This window comes from Eulemur rufifrons, chromosome 2, assembly GCF_041146395.1.
Source record: "Eulemur rufifrons isolate Redbay chromosome 2, OSU_ERuf_1, whole genome shotgun sequence".
In the NCBI taxonomy this organism is placed as follows: domain Eukaryota; kingdom Metazoa; phylum Chordata; class Mammalia; order Primates; family Lemuridae; genus Eulemur; species Eulemur rufifrons.
In genome coordinates this window covers 57042944-57063643 of record NC_090984.1, presented here as the reverse complement: position 1 = coordinate 57063643, position 20700 = coordinate 57042944, and the positions used below count along the sequence as shown (strand labels likewise).

Genomic DNA, 20700 nt, shown 5'->3' with positions numbered 1-20700 from the left:
TCGCGGACCGCCCCTTTCACCCGCACTTGACTCACGCTCTGCGAACCGCCCTCCGAGCCTCAGCACCTGCCGTTCGGGGCAGCACTTCCGCCCCGCAAGTTGATTGGCCCAGACCTCTCCCCCTCTGGTTGGAGCTCACAGCTCGTGCCGAATCCGGCGTGCGGTGATGACGACATCTGGCCGGCGGCGGCGGCGGCGGCGGTGGAGGCTGGGAGACCGGGAGGGCTTCCGGGGCTGCCGGCCTGGCTGCCGAGAGCCGCTGTCATGGCTGCCGCTCTGTGGGGCTGTTTCTCCGTCCTGCTGCTGCTCCTCTCAGGGGATGCCCAGAGCTCGGAGATGCCCGGGGCTGCTGCCGAGGGATCTGGAGGGAGTGGGCTCGGCATAGGAGATCGCTTCAAGATTGAGGGGCGTGCAGTTGTCCCAGGGGTGAAGCCCCAGGACTGGATCTCCGCGGCCCGAGTGCTAGTAGACGGAGAAGAGCACGTCGGCTTCCTTAAGTGAGCAATGAGGGCAGCGGGAAATCCGTTGGGATGGAGCCCGAAGGGGGATCCCACTAGAAGAGCCAAGTGTCAGGGTGGGACAACGTCGCTGTCTCAGACTGAAGGGGCGGGTGCTGCTAACGGTCTGTGCCAGGAGACCTTGAGAGGCAATCGGACGCTTTCCCCTTTCTGCTCGCCTACCTCAGAAATGAAGATGGCAGGCGCTCACCCCAGGGTCAGAGCAGTAGAGTCAGTTATTTTCAACCTCATTTTGGTCCTATATGGGGACGACCACTCCTGGACCCTGGGGATAGGTGGACCCTTATTTGTTTCTTGCTGGATTGTTTCCTTTGCATCTCGTCTGGTTTCCCTAGAACCTAGTCGCTTTTTGCATTTATTTCAGTCTTTTGGTAACTTGATGTTGTGTAGAAAGATGCTAAACAAGTGGGAATTCTCAAAGCCCAAAGGGCTTCTATTGATGACATAGACTGGGAAGCTAATGTTATTGTTTCTAAAATTAATGGGCCCTGAAGTCCCTAATCAAAGCACTTTTTTTCTTTTTTGCCTAGGGGTGGGATTGTTGTCCTTTTTTACACTTGAATTCATTGAGGGATTAGCTATATCACACTTGTCATTTATATGAGATGAGCTTCTCTACATTGCTTACACGCTTTTGTCCTTTCCAGCTATTAGAGGAAATGGAATTTCTGTCTGTATTAAAAGGATGAATTTGTTAGCACTAGTTTTGCAACAGCCTGCTTTTTAAATGTTTGGTGCATGTATGATGTTTTAAATCTTTCCACCCCTGCTTGGAAAGTGGAACTGCAAACTGAAAGAAAGCGTTTCTTTGGTGCTTTTGTACACCAGCAAGTGGTACCTGACAATCAGACAACTCAAATGTGGACATTTAATTCTAAATCTGATTTGCAGATTTGTTCAGATCATCCAGGTGCCCTTGAATGAGAATTTCAACCTCAGATTAATAAATAATGCCACATTTACAACCAGTATTTTCATGCCATCTGTCATTAAAAATATGGCATTAGGCCATTTGTTAGAGTTTACCCTAATTAGTGATGTTTTAGTGATAAAGCTCTCATAAAGCTTTGGAAAATTATCCTTAATTGACCGTTTGGCCTCTTAACTCTTCTGTAGTATACAGTTCTTTGGAAAAGAACATTTTATTGGGTTTTTTTCTCAGCTTTTTTTGGAATCATATGACCTATGTTTTTAATAGTAAAATACATTTAGTATTTTGTAACCAGCCCTTTTCACTTAATATTTGTGAACAGCTTTTGATAGCATTTCCTTCCATTTGTATATAAAAAGGTTGATCAGAATTAATATAAGGAGCTTATGGTGACAATTTTGTTGCAAGTGGGGTAATTTGTATTGTAGCTGTTTTGAATAACTAGCATGTAGGCTTTTATTTATGCTTATTGGAGGTGGCTCAGGACTTGGCTAATGGAAATGAGGGAAGTTGGGGCAGAAGACATCTCATGCCATTTCTTGTTATCATCACTGTGTATATAAATCACGATTTATCTAACCCTTCCCCTGTTTTTGGACACTTAGGTAGTTTTCAATTTTTTTGACATAGTAAGACTATGTGCTGTACTTCCTTTGAACTTTTTATTATAGAAATTTTCAGACATACATAAAATAAACAGAATAGCTTTGTGAATCCTTAGATACTCATTGCAACCCACTGTTCTGTTTTATGTCTTCTCTGTACCTCATTTTTTTTCTGGAATATTTTTAAATGATTCAAAGCATAATATAATTTCACTTGTAAAAGTTTTAGTATATATCTCTAAAAGATAAGAACTTAAACAAAAATAATATTAGCATTATAGATTCAATAAAATAAATAACAATGCCTGATATAATCTAATACCCAGTCTATTTTTATGTCTACCGAGTTATATAAAAAATATTTTTATATAATTGTTGTTGTTTTTTTTTTTTCTTTTTTGAGACAGAGTCTCACTCTGTTGCCCAGGCTAGAGTGCCGTGGTGTCAGCTTAGCTCATAGCAACCTCAAACTCCTGGGCTTAAGCGATCCTTCTGCCTCAGCCTCCCGAGTAGCTGGGACTACAGGCATGTGCCACAATGCCTGGCTAATTTTTTGCTATATATACTTGTAGCTGTCCAGATCATTTCTTTCTATTTTTAGTAGAGACAAGGGTCTCCCTCTTGCTCAGGCTGGTCTCGAACTCCTGACCTCGAGTGATCCTCCCGCCTAGGCCTCCCATAGTGCTAGGATTACAGGCAGGAGCCACCTTGCCCGGCCTGTAATTGTTTTTTTACATCAGGATCCAACAAGACCTATATGTTGTGAAGTACTTTTTTTGTTTTGAGACAGAGTCTTGCTCTGTTGCCCGGGTGTCAGCTTAGCTCACAGCAACCTCAAACTCCTGGGTTCAAGGGATCCTCCTGCTTCAGCCTCTCAAGTAGCTGAGACTACAGGCACACACCACCACGACTGGCTTTTTTCTGTTTTCAATAGAGACAGAGTCTCACTCTTGCTCAGGCTGGTCTCGACCTCCTGAGCTCAAGGGATCCTCCTGTCTCAGCTTCCCAGAGTGCTAGGATTACTGGCGTGAGCCACCACACCTGGCCATGTAGAGTACATTTTTAAGGCCAAGTTTTAAAATTTTTATTATAAAATGTATCTGTTATCTTTCTTTCTTTTCTTTTTTTTTTTTTTTGAGACAGAGTCTCACTCTGTTGCCCGGGCTAGAGTGAGTGCCGTGGCGTCAGCCTAGCTCACAGCAACCTCAAACTCCTGGGCTCAAGCGATCCTCCTGCCTCAGCCTCCCGAGTAGCTGGGACTACAGGCATGCACCACCATGCCCGGCTAATTTTTTTTTTCTATATATATTTTTAGCTGTCCATATAATTTCTTTCTATGTTTAGTAGAGATGGGGTCTCGCTCTTGCTCAGGCTGGTCTCGAACTCCTGAGCTCAAACGATCCGCCCACCTCGGCCTCCCAGAGTGCTAGGATTACAGGCGTGAGCCACCGCGCCTGGCCTGTTATCTTTCTTAATTAAAATATTTACCTTAGGATGAAAAATATCTTTGCTTTTTCTTTAGGCATTTAGTTCTGATATTATTTGTGTTACGTGGTTATCAGTTTGTTTTTTTCTGTACCTAGAAAAATGTTTTGAAATTGGTTCAGTCGGGGTCCCATCAAGAAACAGAAGATGCACTCAAATTAGAATAATTTAAGAGGATGGGATGTGATGGCTCACACCTGTAATCCTAGCACTTCAGGAGGCTGAGGCAGGAGGATCGCTTGAGGCCAGGAATTCGAGACCAGCCTGAGAAACATAGCGAGAACCTGTCTGTACAAAACATTTAAGAAAAAAATAATTTAAGGAGAGTTTAATGAAAGGATTAAACAATGTAGTTGTGGTATAGGGAAACAACCAGATTTTGCAGTACTCTGGAGCATACAATCTCAAGGCTTTTATCACAGCCTCTAAGCCTGAGAGAGCAAGGGAGTAGAAGTTACTAGAACTTTGAAAGGAAGAAAAGGCTGCCTTGAGAGGAGCTGTGTCCTTTGATGCGGCCAGTCAGAGGTGGCCTCTCAGTGAGAGAGCTGGGGGGAATATACTAAACTCATTTTCTTCTCTTCCTCCAGTCTGCAGAGAAGTGATGGGTGGAGAGTGGATCAGGAGAACAAATGGCAGATGTCCAGTCCAGGAATAAATTAACTTGTTTACATTTCAATTCTGTTTTAGTATAATGTGTACTTTGAAGTAACAGAAACACATTTTCATCTTTCTAGTACATATTATGGATGTGATTAGTAATAATTATTCCTTTATAAAAGAGCCTAATGATTTAAGCAGCATTCTTTTAACATATTATTGTAATACTGGGAATTCTCTGATACAGTTGATCCTTTTAGAACCTTTTATTTTCCTGAAACAAACCTTTTTTCTCGGAATAGCAGTTTCTGATTTTCCAAACAAATTAATTTTGATCTGTGAAATTAAATTATCAGTTCTTGATAAGTTGGTTTTCTAAGTCTAGAAGGTTTAGAAGAAATCAGTAAGGAAAAGATGGATGGTTTTAATTACATAAACGTTTAAAGATTCTACGTATCCAAAAAGAAGTAATCAAAGTAAATGGGGCCGGGCGCGGTGGCTCACGCCTGTAATCCTAGCACTCTGGGAGGCCGAGGTGGGCGGATCGTTTGAGCTCAGGAGTTCGAGACCAGCCTGAGCAAGAGCGAGACCCCACCTCTACTAAAAATAGAAAGAAATTATATGGACAGCTAAAAATACATATAGAAAAAAATTAGCCGAGCATGGTGGCGCATGCCTGTAGTCCCAGCTACTCGGGAGGCTGAGACAGGAGGATCGCTTGAGCTCAGGAGTTTGAGGTTGCTGTGAGCTAGGCTGACGCCACGGCACTCACTCTAGCCCGGGCAACAGAGTGAGACTCTGTCTCAAAAAAAAAAAAAAAAAAAGTAAATGGGAATTATTTATAACAAATGGAACAAATGGTACTTATTTTATTTTTTATTTTTTATTACCTTTTATTATTTGTGAGAAAGAAAGAAAGCCAACAAAATTCAAATTAGAACAAAATGCCATTTTTAATAGTAAGAAATTATTGGGGGGATTGGCAAAATTGGAACCCTAATATTGTGATAATAATGTATATTGATAGTTTCCCTTGAATGAAGGTATACCTTCAGAATAGGAACTATGTTCCTATCACTTGTCATCGTCTACCCAGAAGTAGAAGTAATTTCTATGTCAGGGTTCTCTGCTACCCTAGAGTGGTCTTGGGTATTTTCAGAATCTTTTTAGTGTAATTAGGGAAGCTGAAGTGTAGGACAATTCTTGCCAGGTTTTTTGTTTGTTTTTTGCTGATTGCTTTTAATGTCATTTTGGGGGGAGTTGATTTGGGAGTTAACAGATGATTTAAAACATAAGAACAGACTAAGTAAGTTGTTGATCACAAGTAACTAAATATGATTTTCATTTTTCCAGGACAGATGGGAGTTTTGTAGTTCACGATATACCTTCTGGATCTTATGTAGTAGAAGTTATATCTCCAGCTTACAGATTTGATCCTGTCCGAGTGGATATCACTTCAAAAGGAAAAATGAGGTGAGGGCACCCAATTTAATTTTTACCAAAAGCTAGGCTACTGAATACCTTGTTATATATTCCTTTTAGAATCTGTAAAGTTGAAAAGTTTTCTTATTTAAACTACAGATATTTCTTAAAATATTTTAAATATCCTTATGTTGTTTTAATCTGGACATTGATAAAATTATAAAGTTGAACTTCTTGCTCTGGCTTAAATTTATTTTAAAGCTTCTAATATAATTATGTAGAGAAAATGTAAGATTACTTAATACAAGAGCAAAAACACTGTGAAAGTTATAATTGAAATGTGATTATTAAAGTTGGAAATAATTTAACTTTTCTGAATTGGAACTACTATTTGTCACCTGTTTTTCATTGGGATATTTTGATAATACCTTTTATTACCTGTTAGATACTACGTTGATCTAGAAATTTCTGTGGTCCTTTTAGAATATTGATTGTGCAAAGAAAATTTTATAATTCTAGGGAACACAGGTTATGAGGTGGAGTTTATGTCAAAGTGAAGATCATGGTAAGATGAAAAGCACATGGTTAGAGGCTGACAGAGTAGAAAAGAATTTCAGAATTTCTAAGTCAATGAACATGTGCTTTGAATCTGAGGTGAAAAGAATTTAAACTGTGGGTGTGGAATAGCAAAACCCATTTAAAGGTAGCAATAGTTGTGTAGATGTCCACAGTCGTCAGATTCAGCCTTCCATTATAATGGATCAATTTTATTTATTTATTTTTTTAGTGTCTCATGGCAGTGACACTCTCTTTGGTCTAATCTGACCAGAAAGTATATGAAGCAATTTTAAGTGGTAATGATTTCTCCTCTTTATTTGAATTATCACAGTATTACTCTATGTTGCAGTAAGAAACTATAGGTCATGCAAAGAAAGACAAAAACAATTTTGGGGGTGAAGGAGCTCTATTTTATTACTGACCCTTTTGGTATGTGCCAAGCATATATAGGCTAATTTGAGACCCCAAGTTGAGCTGACATAATAGAGATGTGTTCAGTTAGCACTGTAATATTTACATTTGAGTTAGTGTTTACTTCTAAAATTTTTTCTTCTTTCTTTGCTTTTTGTTTGACATTGAAAGTTTTTAAAATGTAGTATATCAATATGCCATAATTCAAATAGGGTAAGTCACACATGGAACTGTCTCATCTTTTATATTAGCTGCATATTAGTCCATTGATAGGTTTGTCACCATTTATATAACTAGCTCCTATTGATAATCATGTGGTGTTTTTGTTCTCCTCTTTTAGCATGTATAGTGCACAGAGACAGTTATCAAGAGAATATTCTTGATATTATCAGGAAACCAATACTACAATGCCACTAATAAATGCATTCCTTAGAAACAGATGATTCCTCCACCCCATTTTTGAAGTTAAATTGTTTTTTACTTTGTCCAAATTCTGATCATATTTCTTGCTTTTGGCTAGTTAGAACAAAGGCAAAGCTTCAGTGGAAGGTAGTATGTCATAAATATGTTTATAAATATTTTTAATGAAATAAATGGATTATTTCAAGGTAGATGAACTTCCTTCGGTGTTCACTTTCTCATATCTTTTTAGAAACATAAAGGATTTTAAATATATATATAGGTAAAAGTCTACTATGTTAAATCTAAACATTAAAGGACTTAACATGCCTTTTTATATATTTTAGAGTTGCAAGCTTAGAAATAGGGGATATGTAGATTACAATTACCATTACATATACTAGTTTTTTTTTTTTTTTTGAGACAGAGTCTCACTCTGTTGCCCAGGCTAGAGTGAGTGCCGTGGCGTCAGCCTAGCTCACAGCAACCTCAAACTCCTGAGCTCAAGGGAGCCTCCTGTCTCAGCCTCCCGAGTAGCTGGGACTACAGGCATGCACCACCATGCCTGGCTAATTTTTTCTATATATATTTTTAGCTGTCCATATAATTTCTTTCTATTTTTAGTAGAGATGGGGTCTCGCTCTTGCTCAGGCTGGTCTCGAACTCCTGAGCTCAAACGATCCGCCCACCTCGGCCTCCCAGAGTGCTAGGATTACAGGCGTGAGCCACCACGCCCGGCCTATACTAGTTTTTTTATATTGAAAACAATATTGGAAGGAATGAGAATTGTTAGACAAAAGGAAATACTTGCCTACTAAAAACTATAATGTTTTATTTTTATTTATTCTTTTTGCTATGTTTGAATTTTGAATAAAGTAGTCTCAGCAAATTGAAATACTGTTTTAAATACAGGTGATCCATGACTTATTATGGTTCAACTTAAGATTTTTTGACTTCATAATAGTGCAAAAGCATTATGCGTTCAGCAGAAACCGTGCTTCAAGTACCCATACAACCATTCTGTTTTTCACCTTCAGTATAGTATTCAAAAAATTACACGAAATATTCAACACTCTATGTATTAAATGCATTTCGACTTGTATTTTGAACTTACGATGGGTTTTTCAGGACATAAGTTAAGGAGCATCTGTACAAAGTTTTCTTTGCCTTTTTACCTTGGAAAGAGAGTTCTTCCTGCTTTAGCATGTAAGAACTTGTTGTAGTAGTGGGATTCATATTCTTAGAAACATTCCTGATTGGATGCATGAAGGGTAGTTTAAAAAAAACACAAGGCCCTTATCATTTTAATAATTAGGGTGGGACAGAGTAGAGAACAAAACGGGATTCATAAAAGATACTAATATTTTGATCAATATTTGTAAGTATACATGGTAAATTAGATTTGAATATATGTGGGACTTCCATTTCTGACATTTTGGCAGAATGAAAACCTTAGAAATGTTAGATAAAATATGACAGATATTTCCTTCTAAAATATATAGCTCCCCCAAAAGTAAAGGAAATCCCTAGGGATAAACTATAACATAAACGGTTTCCCCACCTGGGGGTTTTGATATTTTCTAACTGTAAGGCTTAGATTTTATTAGCTGTGTGCAGGTAGGAGGCAAGCCTTGGTCTTGCTTGGGGTCAGAATTAAACCTAAGACTTGGTTCTTCCTTTCACCTTTGGTACTGAAATCCAAAAAGCCAGACTTTTAGTCTGACCCTGGCCTTTGGGAGGAGGAGTCTCTCCTGAAAACTGATAACCTCATTCCTACCCTTATTGACATTTGGGGTATGAATTTATTACTTCCAAGCTGAGCAAGTAACAAAATGATCCTGGTTATGATCTCTGGACTCTTGGCAGAGTCAAATGTGTAATATAATATCTCCGGAAGGAGATACCCTTGGTATCTATTTACATAAATAGATTAAATCTACTTATAAAGTATCCACGAAAACTGCCTACATTAGAACATAAAAAAAATAAAATCCAGTATTTTTGGTATGTTTATAATAAAATAAATTCATTTCTAAAAATGATCAAAGAACATTAGAGCTGGAAGGATTCTAAAAGAACTTTCGGTATAAACAGAAGTTAAAGAACTTGTCTAACCCCACAGGCCTAGGTGATGACAGCTACAGCTAGAAGATTCCAAGTCTAGTGTTCTTTCTCTTTGTTTTGGTGAACATTTTAGACACACAGATAAAACTACTTTGATCAGATTTTCAAGATCAGAAGTTGCCAAAGCATTTTGGAAAAAGCTAAAGGTACATATATGGCATTGCTAATATATTATTAGCAATTCTTTTAACTAGTAATGTTTGCTATAGAATTACTGATGCTTTTCTCATGTTGGTTTATCAGAGCAAGATATGTGAATTACATCAAAACATCAGAAGTGGTCAGACTGCCCTATCCTCTCCAAATGAAATCTTCAGGTCCACCTTCTTACTTTATTAAAAGGGAATCATGGGGCTGGACAGACTTTTTGATGAACCCAATGGTATGTATCAGACTAAAATAAAGCATTTTACTGATCCCTAATTTGCTTCTAGGTAGTTGAAAACTTCAGACTCCTGTGAGATAGAAAGCTGAGGTCTGATTATTGGATGAAAAGATAATTGTGAGTAATTTGCAGATTTCAGGAAAGTAATGGCTTTGGGAATACATAATGAAAAGAATGTAGTGAGAATTATACTGTAGATTTGACATTGAAATGTGCAACAGAGATTGGATAAATAATTATTTATGGTGAAATGTTTTAAATTTCATATAGAATAAGAGTATTGCGGTAAGTCATAGAAGGAGCTATCTCATTATACTACATGCATATTAGTCCATTGATGAATGTGCCATCATTTATTCGCCCTATTGATAGCACAAATAAGATTTTCTGTCTTTTTTTAACATATGTAGTCAACAGAGAAATTATTGTGTGGTAATTTAAGTAGTTGGTACTATGAAACCGATGTTGTATTACTAATAATAAAACACTAATAGAATATATTCTTTAGAAACAAATTGACTCTTTTTTTTTTTCCCCGTTTTTGAAAGTTGAATTATTGTCTTAGAATTGTCTAAGTTTTGAGCATATTCCTTGCTGATAGCTATTTAGATCACAAACAGGAATATTCAGGGGCTGTACATCCATAAATTAGTACCCAGAATCTGTTATCAGAAATAAAGAGGCAGGAGGGTAGGATTGAATGGGAGAAATCAGCAATGAAACCCCAAAGCTTATTCATTCTCCATATTCTCATTTCTGAAATTCCACGGAAGTGTATCCAGTGATAGAGGCATCTAGGTCATTTGTCAAAACTGATCTGCTAAAGTCTTTGGCTAGTACTATATTGCAGGCCAGCTGGAGTGGGGAACCTGCAGCCTTGGGGCCACATGTGGCCTTCTGAGTCCTTGAGTGCAGCCTTTTGACTGAATCCAAATTTTACAGATTTGTTCTATGAAGTTTGGATTTGGTTGAGGAGCCAGGCCTGGGGATCTGGAGGGCCACATGTGGCCTTGAGACTGCAGGTTCCCCACCCTGAAAGGGGTAATATAGTGTTTTCTCCAAGAACCACAGAGTCATTTGTAAAGAGCAGCCCAGCTGGCGATCAGGATCACCAATACGATACCAGACTACAGATTGAAGAAAGTGAATAGATAGTTCCATTTGCAGACTATTTGTGTTAAATAAACCTGTAAACTGCAAAAATATAGGTTGTGGCACAAATATGAAGTGAGGTATCTATAAAGTCCAAACATTGAATAGATTACATTCTGGCACTCTAATACTTTACCACAGTCAGAGAGAGAGCACCTTCCTATCAGAACTCATTCAGTAGAATTGAGGTGGTTGCTGCTAGCTTTATTCCACATACAACATTTGAATTTTCAATTTCATCATTGGTTGTTAAGTGCAGTTTTTGTTCTACTAACTGTAAAGTGGGGGGAAAAACATTTTCTGAATTTTATTCTTCCACAGGTTATGATGATGGTTCTTCCATTATTGATATTTGTGCTTCTGCCCAAAGTGGTCAATACAAGTGATCCTGACATGAGACGGGTAAGATGATTGCCCAGATGTAGATTTCTGAACCATATTCTGAGGCCTTGTCCAGGCCATTTTGGCTGGATGGCTTGGGTTTTTTCAACTTTATCCTAGTTTCCAAGCCCAATTAATCCAGAGGTTGTGTTAAACACAGTATTATGTTCCTGGCATTTAATTAGTTTTTTTTTTTTTGAGACAGAGTCTCACTCTGTTGCCCAGGCTAGAGTGAGTGCCGTGGCGTCAGCCTAGCTCACAGCAACCTCAGACTCCTGGGCTCAAGCGATCCTCCTGTCTCAGCCTCCCGAGTAGCTGGGACTACAGGCATGCACCACCATGCCCGGCTAATTTTTTCTATGTATATATATTTTTTTTAGCTGTCCATATAATTTCTTTCTATTTTTAGTAGAGATGGGGTCTCGCTCTTGCTCAGGCTGGTCTCGAACTCCTGAGCTCAAACGATCTGCCCACCTCAGCCTCCCAGAGTGCTAGGATTACAGGCGTGAGCCACCGCGCCCGGCCTAATTAGTTTTTTTGATTGGACCAGATAAATTCAGTTGATTCTGCCTGATAAAGGCCTGGGTCTTTTCATATAGCTAAAACATTCTACCTAGTCCTAGCCTCTTTGAAATGTATAATAATCCTGGTATACTTAATCCAAATGTTTTGCAAAATGATTGCTCCTATAAGCTATCTTTACTTTACAAAACTCTTCAAAGTACATATTCAGTTTATGTGTTCAGACACACAAAATAAATTCAGATAGATCAAAGGCAACAAATAGAATAGTGACTTTCAAACTCTGACCCAAAAAACCATGCTGGTTCTACAAAGGGGAGAGGAGTTGCTAAGTAGGATGTTTCCAATTTAATCCCACCACTTTGTCTCTTTTGAATATTGGCTTCAATATTTTTTAAACCATTGTCCATTCTTCCATCTAACAGCCATCAACAAATATTAATATATTCTGAATTCCAAAGTTCTCCAATTTACTATATTTATGTATTGAGATCTTATTCATTGCTGCATAAATATTTATTAATCAATTTCTAGGTTTTAGATATTGGAGATACAAAAATAAATTATAGGCCATCCCTGTTGTCAACAAGCTCATAGTCCAGTTAAATGTAGAGAATAGAATGGATTTATAAAATACTCTTCTTGCCATCAGGGAATTTTGTTGGTTTTCTTTTTTTTCTTATAAAAATAAGATATATATAAAATAAATAAAAATTCTTGCTAAGGTAGGAGGTGATTAAGTTTTGGAGAAGATAAAGCATTTATTCTAAGCTGGAATGGCAGATAAAGCTTCATGGAAAAAGAAAGGTTTATGATGTTTCAAAATATTTTATTGCTAAATGTTAGTATATTTGCTTCAGTGTTGATCAGAAAGTAAATAATACATCCTATGCAATCCTTATATCTGGGTTTTTTTTTTTTATTTCAGCGTATTATGGGGGTACAAAAGTTTAGGTTATGTATATTGCCCCTGCCCCCCTACCCCCAGTCAGAGCTTCAAGCATGTCCATTCCCCAGGCAGTGCTCATAGCACTCATTATGTAGGTATATACCCACCCCCTCCCCACCCCAGTCCTGATATCTGTTAAGCCAGTTAATTCTATGTGGCATCAGTAGAAGGAAACATTAGAAGCCACATTTGATTAAAAATTCATTCCTTGCAAAGTGCTTTGCCCACAGTAAATAATATAAAATTTACTGGTTCAAGGGCTTCGGAATGAACAGATTCAAAAATAGCGTCGATGATATATTTTTGCAGGGATTCAAGACGATTTGCCATATACTTTTAATTCTTGATTATTAGGCCATCTTAACATATTTGATTTATGTTTAAAATGTTTCTTTTCCTGGCCTTATTTGTAAAAGCATCTTCTCCTTTAAAACCTACAAATAGTCTGGGCATGGTGGCTCACACCTGTAATCCCAGCACTTTGGGAGGCTGAGGCAGGAGGATCACTTGACCCCAGGAGTTTCAGACCAGCCTAGGCAACATAGTGAGACCCTATCTCTACAAAAAAAAAATTTTTTTTTGAGACGGAGTCCTGGTTTGTTGCCCCAGCTTACAGTACAGTGGCATCATCATAGCTCACTGCAACCTCAACTCCTGGGCTGAACTGATCCTCTTGCCTCAGGCTCCTGATAGTTGGCATGACAGGTGTGCGCCACCACCCAGCTAATTTTTTCTATTTTTAGTAGGGATGACATCTTACTCTTTTTTTTCTTCTTTATTTTTAAGTGTTACATTTGGAGTCTTTTTTTTTTTTTTTTTTTGAGGCAGAGTCTTGCTCTGTTGCCTGGGCTAGAGTGCCGTGGCATCAGCCTAGCTCACAGCAGCCTCAAACTCCTGGGCTCAAGTGATCCTTCTGCTTCAGCCTCCCGAGCAGCTGGGACTACAGGCATGTGCCACCATGCCCGGCTAATTTTTTCTATATATTTTTAGTTGTCCAGCTAACTTCTTTCTATTTTTTTTTTTTTTTTTTTTTAGTAGAGACAGAGTCTCACTCTTGCTCAGGCTGGTCTTGAACTCTTGACCTCGAGCGATCCTCCCGCCTCGGCCTCCCAGAGTGCTAGGATTACAGGTGTGAGCTACCACGCCCGGCTGACATCTCACTCTTGATCAGGTTGTTCTTGAACTCCTTACCTCAAGCAAATCCTCCTGCCTTGACCTCCCAGGGTGTTAGGATTACAGGTGTGAGCCACCTTGCCCAGCCTCTACAAAAAAATTTTTAAAAATTAGCTGGGCATGGTGATGAGCACTTGTTGCCCTAGCTACTCGGGAGGCTGAGGTGGGAGGATTGCTTGAGCCCAGGAGTTCGAGGTTGCAGTCAGTGAGCTGTGATCACACCATTGCACTTCAGCCTGAGCTATAGAGCAAGAGCCTGTCTCTAAAACAAAAAGCCTATGTATAAATTCTGCCTTTGGGAAAACCCTAATAGAATTCAATTTGAAATGGTAGAGAATATAGTATTTGCTATTTTTTCATGTCTAAACTAAAATCAATTTTAAGTACACTTTTGGAATGTCACAAAATTTAAATGAAGCAGACATTACACTATCATTATATTGATGTTGAACTGTGCTTTATAGACTGTTGGCTCAATAAGGGAGAGGACGAAAACTCTAAATAAAAAGTGCCAAATCCTATCCTGTCTTGCTGGTGACTTGTTTATGACATTTGTGTTACTTGCTTTAGATGCTGTAATTGAAGTTACCCAAGCTATACGGTATTCATAGATTTACTACTAAGAGTTAGGATTCAAATCTTGGAAATACAGCAGTTATCTTCTAAATTTTCCGGATATCTTGATATGTAGTTAAAGATTGATATTCTGTGGCTTTTATCAAAAAGTCCCATAACAACAAATGTTGGCATGGATGCGGAGAGACAGGAACACTCATACATTGCTGGTGGGACTGCAAACTCATGCAACCTCTGTGGAAAGCAATATGGAGATACCTTAAACAGATACAAGTAGACCTACCATTTGATCCAGCAATCCCATTATTAGGCATCTACCCAAAAGAACAAAAGACACTCTGTAACAAAGATATCTGCACCCGAATGTTTATAGCAGCACAATTCACAATCGCAAAGATGTGGAAACAACCCAAGTGCCCATCAGTACATGAGTGGATTAATAAAATATGGTATATGTATACCATGGAGTACTACTCAGCTATAAGAAACAATGGTGATATAGCACCTCTTGTATTTTCCTGGATAGAGTTGGAACCCATTCTACTAAGTGAAGTATCCCAAGAATGGAAAAATAAGCACCACATGTACTCACCATCAAATTGGTTTCACTGATCATCACCTAAGAGCACATTTAGGAATAATATTGATCAGGTGTTGGGCAGATGTGGGTGGGGGAGGGGACAGGTGTATACATACATAATGAGTACGATGCACACTGTCTAGGAGATGGACACGCTTGAAGCTTTGACTCAGGGGTTGGGGAGGCAAGGGCAATATACGTAACCTAAACTTTTCTACCCCCACAATATGCTGAAATATGAATAAAAACAAAAAGATGGATATTCTTATATATGCTTTCTAAATAAAGCATAAGCTTAAAAAATGTTCATGAAAATAAAAAAGAATTTTAATCAGAAAACACAAAATAAGATAGCAGGAATATGACCAAATATATCCACTATCAGAAAAAAAAAAGTTCTCTATAAAACATAAGCCAAATTAAACCCTAGGCAATCACTCACTGGGCATTTACTAAGAATCAAAATATTTAGTGGTATAAAGGAGATATGGGACACAGTTACTAATGATGTATAGGTAAAGTACATCAGGATGATATTGAGGACGATATAGCATCATTGCTCAGAATCAGAACCTTTCACTTGTTCTGTGCCTTTCCTTCTTCCATAATAGGAAGTATTAGGAGTTAAATGACTCGAAGGAATCAGTCATATCAGTGCCTTTATCATTGTGCTTTGTCTCCCTACAGGAGATGGAGCAATCAATGAATATGCTGAATTCCAACCATGAATTGCCTGATGTTTCTGAGTTCATGACAAGACTCTTCTCTTCAAAATCGTCTGGCAAATCTAGCAGCGGCAGCAGTAAAACAGGCAAAAGTGGGGCTGGCAAAAGGAGGTAGTCAGATGGTCCAGAGCTGGCATTTGCACAAACATGGCAACCCTGGGTGGCATCCAATTCTTGAGGGAAAACCGTGTGAAGCAACTACTGTAAACTTGAGTCATCCTGAAAGTTGATCTCTTACAACTCTTGTATATGTTAACTTTTTAGCACATGTTTTGTACTTGGCACAAAAGAAGACCCAGCTTTCATCTTCTGTCTGTATGAGGTCAATATTGATGTCACTGAATTAATTACAGTGTCCTATAGAAAATGACATTAATAAATTATATTAAGTACTATACATTATATTAAAATAAGCTTAATCCAGAGATCAAATTGTCATGTCATTTTTTTACTTATCTCTTTCTTTCCTGACAATTTTCTTCTGTCTTTCATTATCTGAGGCTTGAAATTGACTTTTCCTATTTAAAAAGAAGTGGTTGCTATTTTTAGAATAGCATGCACCATGGTTTTTTGTGTGGCCATACCTTCGAAAATTCTCAGCCCTGCCCTGCCATTTAACATTCCCTGATATTTGAGGTGGAACCGTATGTTCCTGATCTAGTTTTAATTTTTTATTATTACAGTTAGTTTCAGAGTATAGATACATGAATCAGAATAGATCCTATCATCTTTTTAATTCTCATTACCATCTATAGTATTATTTTACAGTTTTTGCATATCAGCTATGTGCTGTGAGCCACGGTAGAACACAGATATTGATAATATCCAAGTGCATGTCCTCAATAGAGCTTATTATGTAGGGAGAAAGGACAGATAACAGAATGAGTGGCCAGGGAGAAGTGCAGCAATTAGAGAGCTTTACAGAATGTAAGGATGGAAAATCCAACTTTGTAATTACTAGAGGTATAGCACAGGTAGCTTTTAAATCCCCTCATCTTTCTCATCATAGATTCTCAGATTTGTTGGAAGATAAATTACTACTTTCCAATCAGGAGTATCTCAAAAATTTTTTATTTCTGTAAGTTATAAAAATTTCACACCTTTTCCTTTTTGGGTTGTTTTAATTATAGAGGAATTCTCACGCCACAGTATTGCCTCTGGTAGAGGGCTCCTATTCTCTCCTGTGTTAAAGAACCCTCCTATTGCTTTCTTAAGGTTTTTAAGTCGGCAGGAAAGCAAAAACAAAAGAGTTGGTTTCAAACTCTGTTTTCTCTTTTGTATTAGGTGCCATTGTCATTTTGAAGTGCATTGGTAAGTTTTCCTTTAAAGAAATAGGTTCTGATACAGAACATTTTATTAACTATATGTCTGTATTATATACACTAATGTTACCAGACTGGTTAAGCTATGAATGACTAGGTGGGTAAACTGGTTAATGGTAGAACTAGGTCTTTGAAAATGTAGTCATTTATTGAAAATAAAATGTTAGAACTAGCTGAATATTATTTATTCAGCTAGTATTCTAATTTTCACTTAAAATTAGTGTTCTAAGTTTCACTTAAGCGTTGGGTAAAAAAATATGACATTTTCCTTTGTAATTTGAAGGAGACAGAATATAGTAAGAGTCATAGTTATATGACCTGAAATCATTAATAAAAATTTCATAATTTGGATTGTCGAAATTTGTACATGGAATAACTAAGACCAAGAAATTAAAAAACCACTTCCAAGAAAATTACCATTTCACATGCTAATTAAGAAACTGGTTATTTTATATAGATTCTAATAGCATCTGAATATAATATATACCCTTATTATATATACTCCTTATTGTATTACCTCTTAATATAATATATACCCCTGATGAAATGTTATTATATCAATTGTATATGAAAATCTTATCTTAGAACCTTCACCAGATGCTTAGGGTGGTACAGGTGCAGAAATAGTTGTATATTATTAAACAATATGGGGTTTAGTGCAAAGATCCCCTGTTTAGCTACTAACTTGCTTTGTAACTTCAGGTAAGTCACTTTCCTTGGACTGTGTCTTATCTTGTCCTTTATTGTATCTCCAGCATTGAGAATGTAAACACGACAATAAAAATTTGTTGGTAGAGTAAGGAAATGGGCCTCAAGTTTCTTCATCTATAAATTGGAGGATTGGCCTAGACTTGTAAATTTCTTTTTGAGATCTCAAGTTCAAATTTTAACCCAATCCCATTTTTGCTGTCCATTCTTATGAGAAAGTCTTGAGTGCCCAGAATAATTTCTTCAGGATAGATCCCAAGTTTGAAACGGTGAAAACCTCAGGATTCACCCTGCATCTGGTTAATGTTTTGAAAGGATCCAGGATTTTACCTAACCTACCTAAAGTTGAAAAGTATCTCATCATTTTTCCCTTGTGTTTCCTCTGACTGGAGGGAAGAAGTAATACACTTTTCAGTAGTTGGAAGGGTTTTAAGGGCCCTATAAGGAATGTTAATAAAGAAAGGAGAGCTTTTCATTTAAGTAGTCACTCAGACCTTCAGGAAGTGTTGTTTTTTTGTTCATCTGTTTTGTTTGTGCTCAACTAAAGTTCCTTTTAAAAAATCTATTAAAATCTTTTTAATAAACATTATAAAGGGAAATTTAAAACAACTATTTTCATTTTTGTTTATTGCCTTTCAGGTCACATATAGACATACTTTTGCTTGGTCAAAGTCATGGGTATACAATTTTGTATTTAAACCCAACAAAAATGCAGCTAAGCACTAATTTCAGAGAACACAACAGAAGCTAGTGACTGGGTCCTTTAATTCAGTTCAAGGAGTATGTTGAGACAGGACCTAGTTGTACTGAGTTCTGCATTTTAGGTATGATTATTTTCATTATTGGGAGTCACTTATTTTTTTTAAATTTATAAGGTATGTGAGAATATTCAGTTGTTAAAAATGTTTATGTTATTCAGGAGAACTTAAAGGTAGCTTTTGTAAAATTCAGATGTTGCCTTTAAATTATGGATATTGTTTTTATATTCTTGGAAAAAGATGAAGTATTAAAAGCTATTTTAGAAAAAAATCCCCTGTCCCCTCCAAATAGCAAGTATTAGCTTATCTCTTTTATCCACAGTAACATAAACTTATTAGGGGAGCATGGGGGAACTGAAGCTTTCCCTGTGTGGCTTCTGTCTGGTAGGATTGAACCACGCAGGCAAGCAAACCTAAGAAGAGGGAGGAGTAAATTGAAGTCAAGCAGTCAACTGGAGGAATGGGTAGAGCCATAAAAACTAGCTGTACACAGCATTTCTAATAGAAAACTATTCATGAGGCATTTAATTCCACTGAAATGTAATAAACTAGTAATTATTGATTCATATCTGTACCTCTTTAGGTAATTTAGAAATCAAATTTTCCATATATAAATGTAATTATTTCATTACCTTTTTAAAAAAATTCAAAGATATTTAATTGACAAGTAAAGATTGAATATATTCATGTTGTACAATGTGATCATTTGATATACATTGTGTAGTGATTACCACAATCAAATTAATTAATATATCCATCACCACTCACGCTGTACATTAGATCCCCAGAACTTGTTCATCTTACAACTGAGAGTGTGGACCCTTTGATCAAAATCTTCCTATTTTCCAGCCTCCTAGCTTCTGACAATCACCATTTGATTCTCTGCTTTTTGAGTTTGGCTTTTTTAGATTTCACATATAAGTGAGATAATATGTATAAGTCTTCAATAAAAGTTTATAATTGTTCTTACTTTTCAGATGAGGAAACAGAGGTTAAAAAATTTACCAAGCTCATCAGTAGGTAAGTTGTCTTAATCTAGAGCAAACCCTGTTAACTACTTTCTATAGTGCTTTTCTCACAAGCTAAACTAAAAAAACTAAATGTTAATATACCCCTAATCGGCACATAGCCATACATCATTTCCAACCTGCCCACACTCCACCTACATCTATTGGCATGTTCTAGGGACTTGCCTCTCTCCTTGAAAATGCTCTTCAGAGAAAAAGGGTGGTGTACTCAAGAGAAATTGACTCCCAGGAGAAAGCAGTTCTAGTCATAGTTTCTGGTGCCTGGAGCTTCAGACACTAGTCTTAAAGATGTTTGTAAAAGGCAAATCTGATGATGTCATTCATCTATTAAAACCCTTTGTGGGCCGGGAGCAGTGGTTCTTGCCTGTAATTCTAGCACTTTGGGAGGCTGAGGCAGGAGGATTGCTTGAGGCCAGGAGTTCGGGACCAGCCTGAGCAAGAGCAAGACCCTGTCTCTGCAAAAAATTAGCTAGGCGTGGTGGAGTGTGCTTGTAGTCCCAGCTACTCGGGAGCCTGAGGCAGGAGGAATGCTTCAGCCCAGGAGTTTAGGGTTTCAGTGACCTATGATGACGCCACTGCACTCTAGCCTGGGCAACAGAGCAAGACCCTGTCTCAGAAAACAAAACACCCCAAAACCCCAAACTTCATGGACTTCAAGACAAACATCTTTGGCCCCTGACTAGAGTTCCTTTAGACTTACCTCTTGCTACTTCTTTTCCACATACATATGCATGTTCTCTCACCTCTGGGCCTTTTTGAATATTTCTTCATCTCAACTCTCCACCACACTCCATCCCTTCCCTCATCTACCTCTTACATCTTCTTCAGGACTTAGTATAGAAATCACTTTCTACAGAAATCTTCCAGATGCTGAGTTTCAAGTCAAGAATAAGTAAAAGAAAAAAAAAAGAAATCTTCCACATGACATCAAGGCTCAGATAAGATCTTCTTTGTCCCCCTTCATGCCTGTTCTTGCCCCATCATAGCACTTCATTTTATTGGAGTACTTATTTACTTCTCTGACTTCCCTCTCTGGACCCTAAGCTCCATGGACTGTAAAGCACTAGTAATGCAACAGTCCTGTCCTCAAGGAAGGGTAGGAGGAATCTTAATCTCTCCTCTAAAACAGTTCTGGGGAGGCTGTCACACATATAGCTCTATCATCTGTTTTTGTCATCCCAACCCAAATCATTAGACAAGGATTGAGACCAGAGACTCATGGCGAATTAATTTTGTATTTCTTAGGGAACCATAAAAATACTACCCACGCAGGGAAAAAACAGAAACCAGGAACCTTGTCGTGTAACCATCTCCCATCTCAGGTATATGCATGCTTACTTAGTAAAGAATATGAAGTCATGTATGTGCCAAGGGCTATTAGGTGAGGGGAC

The 20700-nt window shown here is 37.8% G+C and overlaps 1 protein-coding gene across 1 annotated transcript; it reads left to right on the top strand.

Moving 5' to 3' along the window:
- The first annotated feature begins 216 nt into the window (after positions 1–216).
- Positions 217–15925, top strand: EMC7 (ER membrane protein complex subunit 7). Its single transcript, XM_069462127.1, has 5 exons — positions 217–497; positions 5490–5609; positions 9294–9432; positions 10909–10989; positions 15456–15925. Exons 1-5 carry the CDS (start codon positions 265–267, stop codon positions 15606–15608), a joined length of 726 nt encoding a protein of 241 aa, XP_069318228.1. The 5' UTR covers positions 217–264; the 3' UTR covers positions 15609–15925.
- Positions 15926–20700: the final 4775 nt, after the last annotated feature.

Coding starts and splice junctions, on each gene's coding strand:
- EMC7 (XM_069462127.1), top strand. CDS start 265: ATGGCTGCCGCTCTGTGGGGCTGTTTCTCCGTCCTGCTGCTGCTCCTC. Junction 498..5,489: donor GAGCACGTCGGCTTCCTTAA/GTGAGCAATGAG, acceptor TCATTTTTCCAG/GACAGATGGGAGTTTTGTAG. Junction 5,610..9,293: donor ACTTCAAAAGGAAAAATGAG/GTGAGGGCACCC, acceptor TTGGTTTATCAG/AGCAAGATATGTGAATTACA.